Raw genomic sequence first — 13,873 nt, forward strand, 5'->3', positions numbered from 1 at the left:
CCTATGCTGCTGTGTTGTGAGCTCTCTGAATGTAGTTATGGCATAATTTGCAATAAACAAATTTGACTGTGACCGGGTGAGTAAAAAAGGAAACTGTGGCAGGGTGAGTGTGACAGGGCGATGGAGTGAATGATACAGGGTTGGGGGTGAGTGTGACAGAATGATGGAGGGCAAGTGTGACATGGTTTAAGGAGGGAGTGTTACAGGGTGAGGTAACTATGACAGGATTAAATTGGTAATATGACAGGGAGAATGTGGCATGGTTGGGGAGATGAGTATTACAGGGTTGGGGTGAATGTGACAATGTTAGAGGAGTGAGTGTGATAGGGCAAGGGAAGGTGACAGGATTAAGGGGGTTAATTGACAGGGTAAGTGTGGCAGAGTGAGGGGGGTGAGTGTGACAGGATTAGAGATGTTAATGCTGTCGCATTAGGTGGGTGAGTGTGGCACGGTTGGAGGAGGGAGATTGACAGGAAGAGAAGTGGTGAGCATGACCGTGAGAGAAAAGGTGAGTGTGACAGCATCAGGGGTGTTAATGTGTTAGGGTTAATGTGGCAGAGCGAGGGGATATGAGTGCGTCAGGGTTAAGGGAGTGACAGTGTGTGGAAGGGTGGAGACAGTATGTCAAGGGAGGTGACAGTATGTGTGTGTTCGTGGAGGGAATGACAGAGTACTCACACCGACTATGGGCCGACGCTCTAAAAATCCCGACATCGCAACTGAGGGCAGGGAAGTCAGAGAGATGCTTCAGCGGCCTACTCCGCACAAGCCGATGCCTGCGGAAGTTCCGCAAGCAGAGGCACCCTAACACGAGCCAAGAGCAACAGGGACAGGAAATCCCACAGGACTCCCCAGACGACTCAGCCCCGACAATCAAACTGGACCTGAAACTCCTGTTGGCAGAGATCCATAAACTGCTGGCCGCCGAATCCGCCCTCATAAAAATGGAGGTGCATGCGGTCACAGAACGGGTGATAGCCACAGATTATTAAATGGTATAAGTGCAGACCCACCTATCTAAATTGGATGAATCTATGCTTCAGATCTAGACTATTCAGTAAACTTTCACACACAAGCTGGCAGCAGTGGAAGATTGCCAATGAAGTACCCATATCAAGATAAGGGGTATCCCAGCTACAATCACGGTGGAGGTACTGCTGCATTATGTCCGCCGACTTCTAGCCACAATCCTGTCTCACACGGTGGCGAAAAAAAATCACCATAGACAAAGTCTACCGTCTCACCAGTACTACACCACTCAAGCCTACACTGGCTCGCAATGTAATCCTCAGATGTCTTACTGTTCCAGACAAAATCCAAATCATGTTGGCTCTTAGAGGCAAGACACCCCTGGCGTTTGAAAAATCTCATGTTCTACCAAGATCTCACAAAGACCACCCTCCTACAACGCAAGGCTTTTGGAACTGTCACTGCCCAACTGCGTGCGGCCAACATGGCCTACGAGTGGGGAGAAAACTGCTCTGTTATAGTCAACCACTTAGTAATGTTACTAGAAAAAAGGCACATTTGCATTTTGAAGGTTTTTGGTTTTCTAAAGAACAAAACACAAAGAAGAAAGCTTGAAGAACATTCGTTAAGGGGTTAACCCATGGACTGAAGAGATAAACAAAAGGAGAAATGAGTGTCCTAACTAATTAAAATATAACTTTTAATGATAATACTAAAATCCTGTTTTTTGTTTTCTATACTATAAACAAAAATCAGTCAAAATTGCTTTTAAATTGGCTCAAATAAGAATAGTGGTAAAACCGAACACAACACTTTTCGTTCATAATTCCCTTGATATCTTTGTTTTACTTTTCTAACCCGATTAATTTCTTGCTTCCCTTACAGATGAACAGTGAGCAGAGAAAACGCAGAGTGAGTATTTTACATCTCTTTTCCTGGAATTCTAATTTGATATCTGTCTAAATTGTTATTCTATTTAGTAACAAATGAAATAAAGTGACACAAAATTATGGAATAATTGAAATCAAAGAAAGTTGCCGGTGAAAATGTGTCTAAATATGCTTTTATAGCTTACTGTATATAGATCAACCACTAATCCTGCGTTTCTCAAGCCAAGTTAGTTGCCAATTTATCTGTTAAATTGCACACTCTAAGATTCTCAGGGAATAGTGTCTGGAAATGTAGTTTGGAATCTATGCACCAATGCAAAATTACTCCCAACCCCCTTAAACGGTAAGGAATGTTCATTTAGCTCCTTTATATCTCACATTGACCATGTAAAAGACTTGTCAGATTATCAACAAAAAATCCTGATGTGGCTTTTGAAATTAGTTTGTTGTTTTTACTGTCTCTCGCAGGACACTGTTTAACTGAATAACTGTTTCCTTGTTTAGCTGAATTACCTCTACATGAAGAACTGTGTAGAGAGCAGCCCTGTGGTGCCTATCCAGAAGCACTGGCTAAACTCTATACTCTCCAATGTACCAGCATCACTGCAACAGGGGAAAGACCGGGAGGATCTGGTTAAAGAACTGCTAGAGGAAGTTTCACAAGACTTTGAAAAGAGCATGAAGAGACACCTTGGTATGTGGGCTTGTCATAACTTCTAGCACTGCATGCATACCACCCAAAATTTAAATATCTGAAGAGAGACAATTTCATTTTCGGGGGTATGGCTAACTTGGAACATTTTTTTTTTTTTCTTTAAATTCTGTATTTTATATTTTCGATAATTACAAACGAACAGTTGAAAAAGAGCAATATGATGTAGAACCATAGTATGTAAGCAGAATAAAGGCTTGTTGTTCAATGAGTAATACAAAGTTGCAGATGACAAGGTCTTTATAACATTAGCACCCCGGAACGTAGGGATGCTAAATTGTCCATTAGCCAAGGCTCCTTTAGGGGAATTAGGCCTGGCCCTCACCATAGGTACAGTAGTTTAAAAATAAACCAGACACCTATGTTGAGTAAATGTGGCAAGTAGGAGAAATCTGTTGTGATATAGATCTATTGTTTTGTGCTTGTGTAAATACTGGAGGTGAATGTAGAAGTGAATGAGCCTATATCCCACAGGGTATGGATATGTTTTTTTTTTTATTCTTTATTTTTATTGTGCTTAGAGTAACAAACACGCTTATATTGCCACAACAGCAGATACAAGCCGATGGAATAAAACAAGATTATCAATAACATGGCAATCATTAACAGCACAGTTTTTTTTTTTTTTTTTTTTTTTATAACAAGAGAAGTCAGGCTAAATAGAACTGTCTATAACCTTAGATTCATCCAGGCTGGTAATTACGTTAAATAAAATAGACATGTCTAGTAATATCAGGAACATTTAAAAGACTAGAGATCATAATTCCAAAGTACCAGCAGACCGAGGTACCTGTAGAAAGGTCCTGAGACCAAACAAACGGAGGAGACTCGTCCGCATCTCCATGTCGAACACTCCTGGAGGGAAGCGTCCATCGCTGAGCAAACGGGTCTGTCATCCAGCCGAACTGGTCGGGGCCTGATGGGTCCTCCTCCGTGGACTAAAGTCTTGACGCCGGGTCCTCCCAGAGAAAACTATTCCATATGTACGAGAACTCGGGCAGAGGAGAGCGTAGGGGTCACCCCCTTGCGTCCAATCTTCCTTCCAGGACTCCACTCCTTGAGATGTAGAGGAGGTCGATATTTCCCTGGTTGAAATAAACAAAATCCAGGGACTCTAACAAGGGAAAACGCAGGGAACGCCTGACCTTTCGGTCTGGGAGGTACCTCGCAGGGGGTCCGGCAAGCCCGTCCAGGTAGACCGTCCAGCAAGAAGTCCTATATCGATGAAGAGTCGCATCCGGGTCCCAACGCGTGGAAAACGAGAAAGATCTCTTCAGATAGTTCTGGTATTCCTGAATGTCCTCAATTCCTCCCAACCAGGTTGTATTGTCGCCCAAATGACTGATGCACAAGATACCTATCTCACCAGGGAGAAAATAGAGGCCACCTTACCAGAACTGGGCCGCGTCTAATTCACAGTAACTAATGAATATATGTTCAATCTTAGACTCCGAGGGGCTCAGATCCCTTTATCCCAAGCACCTCCAGCGGTCCAAACTGCGTTTAGGATAGGGTCGTCTGCCACCCCAGACTCGGGGCCCCGTCTGGGATGTCATCCGAAAGTGGAGGCAAGTGTGAAATTCCGGGTCAAGGGTCCAATCCCCTATAAAAGGTACGGGTTGGAGCTGGGATAAGCCTCCATGAAGTACTTCCATGTAAAAAAGGACAGCTCTTATACTTCCTCGTATGTTCCGCTAGCACAACTTGCTCGTGTAGTGGAGAACAATCGGCTTTCCAGTGCGGACTTAATAGTATAGGCACTGCAGTGGGCCGCACTCAGGATCTCCTGAATACTAGACAGGTGCTTAACCAGCAAAACCGCAGTGCCCCATCGGGGTCTAAGTCTGTGTTTGCGGCTACTTTGTTCGGGAGCCCGGCTGGGAATACCGCTTGAATTATCCTGCGGGCTTCTCAAGCCAGCGGTCTACGGGCCCAGAAACGTACCGATGGTGCTAGGTGATCGGGCAGAGATCATTCCAAAGAAACCAGGTGAGCAATAGATCGAGGGTCAAACAGGGGCGATCCACGAGACGCCCTCTTCTTCCAAGGTCGTCGGGGCCCTTGTAGTGGACTTTGTTCTACATCTCATGGTGCCACTAGGGGCTGTCATCATAATCCACACCCCCATCGTCCTCTCCCTCCGAGGAGAACCGGTCCGCCCGCCATTCAGCTAGGGCGGCCATGGTGGGGGGTTTACGGGGACCTTCACCCCTGCGCCACATAGGCAGGGCCGTCTGGCCGACTGCAGAGGGGTTAGCCACTCCTCGGAGTCTTATCTTTCCGGGAGCCTGGTTCAGGGCATTCACCCTTCCAGTAGCGCTCATGCGCACTTGCCTGCTCTCCTCAAGGAGAGTCTGACTCATTCAAGTCACTGGTTCAGGGCCTTCGCCCTTCCAGTAGCGCTTATGTGCCCTTGCCTGCTCTCCTCCAGGAGAGTCTGACTTGTTCAAGTCGTCTGCCGTTTTAAAGGTGGGCCCTCTAGCGTTACACTCCTGATAAGCTTAAGGGAGGACCCTGGCTGAAGCCTAATTCCACAGAGGCGGTCACTGCCATGGTAGTCATTGTCTGCGCTGTTAACCCGGATAAGGGTTCTCCTGTGCAGCGGTCCCAGGCAAAGCGACTTCAAGGAGTATAGAGGACAAGAGTCACTGGCAGGGAGATAGGGGCAGCACCCCTTATAGTGACCGAGGCAAGTTGGGCAGCGCATGCAATGCACAAGCGTGAGTATGTGGCAGTAGGCTTGGCATGCAGACATTCTGGCACAGACAGCACAGGCCAGATCAATGGGGCACAGACAGAGCAGGCCAATCAATGGGGCACAGACAGAGCAGGCCAATCAATGGGGCACAGACAAAGCAGGCCAATCAATGGGGCACAGACAAAGCAGGCCAATCAATGGGGCACAGACAAAGCAGGCCAATCAATGGGGCACAGACAAAGCAGGCCAATCAATGGGGCACAGACAAAGCAGGCCAATCAATGGGGCACAGGCAAAGCAGGCCAATCAGTAAGGCACGGACAAAGCCGGCCAAGTCCTGGGGCACAGACAAGTCAGGACCTTCAGAGATGTACAGGTGAGGAACTGCGCATTCCATTCTCCAATAAAATGTACCTTTCGCTCTTCAGATAAGATGTACATAACACTTCTTCAGATTAATAGCACATAACACACTTCTGTGTAACTGTAATTAACACACTTCTGTGTAACTGTAATTAACACACTTCTGTGTAACTGTACGTAACCTTCTTCTGTGTAACTGTACATAGCATTCTTCTGTGCATCCGTACATAACATCCTTCGGTGTAAACATACAATACGTTCTTCTGTGTAACTGTACATAACACTCTTCTGTGTAACTGTACATAACACTCTTCCGTGTAACTGTACGTACATTCTTCTGTGTATTTGTACATAACATTCTTCTGTGTAACTGTACATAACATTCTTCTGTGTAACTGTACATAGTATATTACTGTGTAACTGTACATAGCCTTCTTCTATGTAACTGTACATAGCCTTCTTCTATGTAACTGTACATAGCCTTCTTCTATGTAACTGTACATAGCCTTCTTCTATGTAACTGTACATAGCCTTCTTCTATGTAACTGTACATAGCCTTCTTCTATGTAACTGTACATAGCCTTCTCCTTTGTAACTGTACATAGCCTTCTCCTTTGTAACTGTACATAGCCTTCTCCTTTGTAACTGTACATAGCCTTCTACTGTGTAACTGTAGATGGCATTCTTCTGTGTGACTGTACCAAGCATTCCATTGTGTAACTGTAGATAACGCACTTCAGTTAAATAGTGCCTGACATTCCGTAAATAGTGAACTTGCATAATAAGTACACATGTAGTCAGGGAACTCACCAACTGAGTTACCTCACAAGAGGTGCTCCATTGGTCAATATGATAAAACAGAGCGCTGCAAGCAATCATCTGAACAAACAAAAAGGGGGGGGGGGGATGAGTATAAGTGGTAACACTGCCAGTTGTGCCTGTAACCCTTGAGGGGTTGTGCACAGCTCTATATAGCATGCCTGTGATCTATATCATCCACTATGGTCCCCAGTAGCCTAACCTGACAGCCACATGGGGCACAAAGCCAGGACAGCCTGAGGGTGCAATGCGCCCAAGTCATAGCTGAGTCCCAGTCAAAGCTACAGCACATGTGCCTGCCATCGACGGAACTAATGCGGTAAGTCTGGTAACTGGCCGGCCCCGCCCGACCCGACCACGCGGTCGCGGGGAAGTGGATGCTCGGGGCCCTAGCACTGCATGGGAAGCAGAGGATCTCGCTCGGCGGACTGAGCCGGCGGGCGGGATCCAACACGTGGGACCACCGGAGTCTTACTCCGGGGTCCCGGCGGTCGGCAATGGAAAGCGGTCGGATGGACCGCTTTCCAGCGGCCGCAAAATGGACGAAAAGTGATGGGGGCAAAGCCACCCAGAAAAGGTAGAGGGAGGAATGGAACCCCCCCAAACCCCAAAAAAAAACGATCCCCAGACAGGGGTGCCCAAAACAGGAAAATGCTGAAAAATCATAAGAGAAAATACATCCCTACAGCAAAAAAGTAGAGACAGAAAAATACAATCTAAATAAATAAATCATAATGGCAGTAGGGAGGTAAACACATTCTAAACAAATAAATCCCTGCAGCCATAAGAAGGTAGATGCAGAAAAACTGAGTAAATAAATCAATCAATCAAGCAATCACTACAGCACTAAGCAGGTAGGTGAAGAAAATACAGATAGCTAAATAAATCAATCACTAGAGCACTAAGAATGTAGATGCAGAAAATACAGTATAGCTAAATAAATCAATCACTACAGCACTAAGAAGGTAGATGCAGAAAATACAGTATAGCTAAATAAATCAATCCCTACAGCACTAAGAAGGTAGATGGAGAAAATACAGTATAGCTAAATAAATCAATCCCTACAGCACTAAGAAGGTAGATGCAGAAATACAGTATAGCTAAATAAATAAATCCCTACAGCACTAAGAAGGTAGATGGAGAAAATACAGTATAGCTAAATAAATCAATCACTAGAGCACTAAGCAGGTAGATGCAGAAATACAGTATAGCTAAATAAATCAATCCCTACAGCACTAAGAAGGTAGATGCAGAAATACAGTATAGCTAAATAAATCAATCACTAGAGCACTAAGCAGGTAGATGCAGAAATACAGTATAGCTAAATAAATAAATCCCTACAGCACTAAGAAGGTAGATGGAGAAAATACAGTATAGCTAAATAAATCAATCACTAGAGCACTAAGCAGGTAGATGCAGAAATACAGTATAGCTAAATAAATCAATCACTACAGCACTAAGAAGGTAGATGCAGAAAATACAGTATAGCTAAATAAATCCCAACAGCACTAAGAAGGTAGATGGAGAAAATACAGTATAGCTAAATAAATCAATCACTAGAGCACTAAGAAGGTAGATGCAGAAATACAGTATAGCTAAATAAATCACTAGAGCACTAAGAAGGTAGATGCAGAAATACAGTATAGCTAAATAAATCACTAGAGCACTAAGAAGGTAGATGCAAAAAATACAGTATAGCTAAATAAATCACTAGAGCACTAAGCAGGTAGGTGTAGAAAATACAATATAGCTAAATAAATCACTAGAGCAGTGTTTCCCAACCCAGTCCGCGCGGAACAGGAGTTTCTGTTTCCTGTAACCGGCCGGACTGACAGGAAGGTGCACACTGAGTGTGCACCTTCCTATGACTCCGGCCGGCCACCGCACCGGAGGGGAGGTGAGGGGGGTTAAGAAGAAGGGGGAGGGGTGGGGAATTAAGAACAAGGAGGGAGGGTGGGGGATTAATAAGAAGAGGGGGGGAATTAAGAAGAAGGGGGAGGGGTGGGGAATTAAGAACAAGGAGGGAGGGTGGGGGATTAATAAGAAGAGGGGGGGAATTAAGAAGAAGGAGGGAGGGGTGGGGAATTAAGAACAAGGAGGGAGGGTGGGGGATTAATAAGAAGAGGGGGGAATTAAGAAGAAGGGGGAGGGGTGGGGGATTAAGAAGAAGGGGGAGGGATTAAGAAGAAGGGGGAGGGGTGGGGAATTAAGAAGAAGGAGGGAGAGTGGGGGATTAATAAGAAGAGGGGGGAATTAAGAAGAAGGGGGGAGGGGGGAATTAAGAAGGGGAGGGGTGGGTGATTAAGAAGAAGGGGGAGAGGTGGGGGATTAAGAAGGGGGAGGGGTGGGGGATTAATAAGAAGAGGGGGGAATTAAGAAGAAGGGGGAGAGGTGGGGGATTAAGAAGGGAGGAGGGTGGGGGATTTAGAAGAAGGGGGGGAATTAAGAAGAAGGGGAGGGGTGGGAGATTAATAAGAAGAGGGGTGATTAAGAAGGAGGGGTGTGTGGGATTAAGAAGAAGGAGGGTTGGGGGGATTAAGAAGAACAGGGGGTGGGGGATCAAGAAGAACGGGGGGTGATTAAGAAGAACAGGGAGGGGTGATTAAGAAGAACAGGGGGGTGGGGGGATTAAGACGAACAGGGGGGGTGGGGGGATTAAGAAGAACAGGGGGAGTGGGGAGATTAAGAATTAGAACAGGGGGTGGGGGATTAAGAAGAACAGGGGGGAATTAAGAAGAACAGGGGGATTAAGAAGAACAGGGGGATTAAGAAGAACGGGGGGAGTAAGAAGAACACAGAGAGGGTGGGGGAGTGAGAAGAACACAGGGAGGGTGGGGGAGTAGGAGGGAACACAGGGAGGTTGGGGGAGTGAGTAGAAAACTGGGGGGGAGTGAGTAAGATCACATGGGGGGAGGTGAGGAGAACGGGAGGGGAGTGAGGAGAACACATGGAGGGGGGGAGTGAGAAGAACACAGGGAGGGAGGGGGTGAAAAGAACACCGGAGGTTTGGGGGGGGGTGAGAAGAGCACCGGGAGAGTGGATGAGTGTGAGAAGTGACTGCTAGGGGAGAGGGTGGGGGGTGGAGAGACCACTAAGGGGCAGGGGAGAGCGCTATAGGACAGGGGACAGGACAGGGAGCTCTTTCACACTACGCGCACACACACACAATGCATCCCTATACGTACACAGAAACACACAATGCATCCCTACACACACAAAAACACAACATGCTTCCCTTACACACAGAGAAACACAATGCATCCATTACACACAAAGACAATGCATCCTTTGCACACATACACAGAAACACACAATGCAAACCCTTACACACACATGCAAACACACACACTGCTTCTCTTACATATACACAGAAACACAATGCATTTCTTACACACACTCAATGCACACACTTACAGACACACACCTTGCATCCCTTATGCATACAAACACAGATTCACACAATACATCCCTTATACACAAACACACACTGCTTCCACTACAAACAAATACACTGCATTACCTACACAAACTGGTATCCCTATACACTACCTACCATAAGCACACACATTAGATCCTCTACAATAACACATAACACATCCCCTACACACTCCACTCCCTGTGAGCGAACTCATGGGTGGAACATGTAGGTGGGCCTTATGGGCATACTCATCGTCAGGCCCTGGGGCCCAGACCTTGAGCTGTGTAAGGGGCCCCAAAAAAATGGAGCTGCTTCCCATTCTACTAGAACTTTGAATTTTGTGACTACAGTTACAAGCAGCCTCCAGAGATCCTGTTCTACACCAGACCAGTGGAGCCAAACTGCAGCCCATCACCATCCTCATCTGATTGTAAGTAGGCAATCCAGGATATTATTAGTGACACTAATCTATAATTTACCTCACATTAAAGGGACACTATAGTCCCCAGAACCACTTCAGCTTAATGAAGTGGTTCTGGTGTCTATAGCCTGTCCCTGCAGGCTTTTTAATGTAAACACACACTGTGTGCAGCATTGGTATTAGTTCATATGGCAGATCATATAGGTGAAGCATTGTGATGTCACATGGGGGGGCGGCAAATTTTTCTTTTGTCTAGGGCGGCAAAAATCCTGGGCAGGTGCATCAGTCTACTGGTGACCCACAGGAGGGGAATGCACTGATTTCACAGCACTCTCCTCCTGCCCAGATCCGTTTTTACCGCAGTACAAGTGCCCTCTGCCCCTAATTTACAGTGGCTCACACTCACAGCAAGCAGTGCCTGGAGCCCTTTGCATAGACGGGAACAAAGAGGTTCTGCAGCAGCTGGCCGTCCTGCAAGCATTACATTAAACAGCTGTTCCCCATACAGCCACAGGTGACATTGTGCTGGGAGACTGTGATTACTCTTCACTTCCTCCCAGCCTACAGAGCAGCGCATGGGAGAGAGTGAGGAGGAGGCATGATTTAATCTTACAATAAATCCTCTAAGAAAAACCTTTATAAATTTGGAGGGACCAGCTCTGTTTCCACAGTTTATTGGTGTTTACTCTGATGTCTGTATTAATATTGAGGGAAGTCTAAGTAGTAACGTCAGTGTGTGTCAGCAGGGCCAGCCGTTGGGGTGGGCAAGCTGGGCGGTCACGCAGGGTGCCATGACAACAGAGGCGCCCGGTAGCCAACACAGCTCACAAGTTGGGGACACCAGCATATTCAATTGAAACGATTCGCTGGTGGTCCACTGGTGCGCACCAGCAGTAGGTGCAGTCAGATCATGTCCTCTCCCTCGTGGTTCCGGCGCTCAGTTAATAAGTCAGAGCACAGGCTCAGAGATTCTCAGCCTGTGCTCTGACAACATTGAAAGTCAGAGCCGTGAAGGAGTGGGTATGGCAAAGAGCTACTGATTAGCATAACATCAATATCCGTTATAAAACCAGGAAAAGGTGGGCATGGATGGTGAACTGATTTGGTGGTGCAATGGGCCACTTGACTGGTTTTGCCCCCCAGGTCTAAGGCTGCCAGCCCTCCCCTGCCTCCCCCCTCTCCACTTTGCAGAAACTTTGTGGTCTTATTTTTCTTCTTCGATATTTGTATATATCGATGTAGTAACCCATGAGGAATATGACACATTTATTATTGGAGGCATAATGTGGTGTTGTGTTGATATATGTGTCGTTATTTTGTCTTTTTATTTTTTTTTTATGTATGTCTATATTTGAAAAAATTTAATACAATAATTTATAAAAAAAAAATAATTAAACAGAATTTGCAATAAAGGAAGTGTAAACATTAGATTACTCTTTAACCCCTTAAGACCGCAGGACGTACTATGCCGTCCTTATTTTGGTGGCTCTAAAAGCCGCAGGACGGCATAGTACGTCCTGCGATCTTATGTACTTACCCGGTCGCCGGCGATCCCACGCCGGCGATCGCGGTATGGGGGACTTACCTGGGAGCCCAGGGAGTCCCCCTGCGTCCTCTTCAGCCGCCCAGGGCCATGTGATCGCGAGGTCCTTGCGAGGACCCCGCGATCACATGGACGGCATAGCTGTCCAAGGCATTGCCAGCAGGGGGAGTGCCTGTAATGACAGGTACTCCCCCTGCTGTCTGAAAAAAAAATAAAAAAATGTTAAAACAGTGTAAAAATAAATTATATATACTTAGATCATATATATATTTATTATATATATGATCTAAGTATATATATACACACATATACACACATACACATAAATATGCATACACTGTCTACGTGTATTTTAATATTAATATATACATAATTATATATATATATTAATATCAAAATACACGTACAATGATATTGATTAAATATATATATATAATTTTCATTATATATATATTTATATATAATAAAAAATAAATAAATATATAAATACGTTAAAAAAATAAATAAAAAAATAATAAAAAAATAATAAAAAAAATAGATAAAAAATATATAAACATGCGTAATTTCGTTCTAACTGTATTTTAAAATTAATATATATATATTGATATCAAAATACATGTAGAACGAAATAATATATATATCTATATACATAAGTATATACGTATATATCACTATGTATATACCTATATATAAATAAAAATAATTAAAAAAAATTATATACATATATATACACACATATATATATACACACATATATATATAATAATTCTACGCATATATTTATGTAATAATTTTACATAATTAGGTCATTTTATTAATTACAATTTGCAGGACCTGCCTGCCAACCCAGGCCAAAAGTTCAGGGAATTACATTGTCTAGCACTATATTTAACTCTGTAACTTTCCAAGACACCATGAAACCTGTACATGGGGGGTACTGTTTTACTCGGAAGACTTTGCTGAACACAAATATTAGTGTTTCAAAACAGTAAAATATATTACAACGACGATATCGTCAGTGACAGTGACATTTTTTGCATTTTTCACACACAAATGGCACTTACACTGACGATATAATTGTTGTGATACGTTTTACTGTTTTGAAACACTAATATTTGTGTTCAGCGAAGTCTCCTGAGTATAACAGTACCCCTCATGTACAGGTTTTATGGTGTTTTCAAAAGTTACAGAGTCAAATATAAGGTTTGCGTTTCAGTTTTTTCACATTAAAATTCGCCAGGTTGCCTTTGAGACCGTATGGTAGCCCAGGAATGAAAATTATCCCCATGATGGCATACCATTTGCAATAGTAGACAACCCAGGGTATTGCAAATAGGGTATGTTCAGTTTTTTTAGTAGCCACTTAGTCACAAACACTGGCAAAAATTTGCGTTCAAATTAGTTTTTTGCATTTTCAAATATTAACACTAACTTTGGCCAGTGTTTGTGACCAAGTGGCTACTAAAAAAGACTGGACATACTCCATTTGCAATACCTTAGGTTGTCTACTTTTGCAAATGGTATGCCATCATGGGGGTAATTCTTATTTCTGGGCTACCATATGGTCTCAAAGGCAACGTAACCAATCTGGCGAATTTCAATGTAAAAAAACTGAAATATGTAACACGCTATATTTGACCCTGTAACTTCACAAAACACCATAAAACCTGTACATAGGGGGTACTGTTTTACACGCGAGACATCGCTGAATACAAATATGTGTATTGTATTGCAGTAAAAGCAAACAGTATTATGACATTCACAGTTAGAATGTCACGTAGAACTAAAAAAATTTAAAAAATTCTTTTCTCCCATTTTTTAAATATTTTTTTCATATTAAATTATGTTCCATACCTAAATATTTGATGTTAAACGAAAGCCCCGTTTCCCCTGAATAAAATGATATATAATAATGGGGGGTGCATTTAATATGAAAGAGGTGAATTACGGTTGGACAGACATATAGCGCAAATGCCAGGTTTTGTTTACGTTTTTTTGGATCACAACTTGTACATTTGGCTGCGGTCTTAAGGGGTTAAA

General features: G+C 43.9%; 1 protein-coding gene across 1 annotated transcript in view; it reads left to right on the forward strand.

Annotated features, from left to right (window-relative positions):
• The window catches only part of DNAH12 (dynein axonemal heavy chain 12), a 133,101-nt gene that overhangs the window by 17,249 nt on the left and 101,979 nt on the right, over positions 1-13,873 (forward strand). The window contains exons 4-5 of the mRNA XM_063426881.1: positions 1,855-1,881; positions 2,364-2,553. Coding sequence (XP_063282951.1) covers positions 1,855-1,881; positions 2,364-2,553 — 217 coding nt within the window. The remainder of the gene's footprint in view (positions 1-1,854; positions 1,882-2,363; positions 2,554-13,873) is intronic.

This window comes from Pelobates fuscus, chromosome 7, assembly GCF_036172605.1.
Source record: "Pelobates fuscus isolate aPelFus1 chromosome 7, aPelFus1.pri, whole genome shotgun sequence".
NCBI lineage: Eukaryota > Metazoa > Chordata > Amphibia > Anura > Pelobatidae > Pelobates > Pelobates fuscus.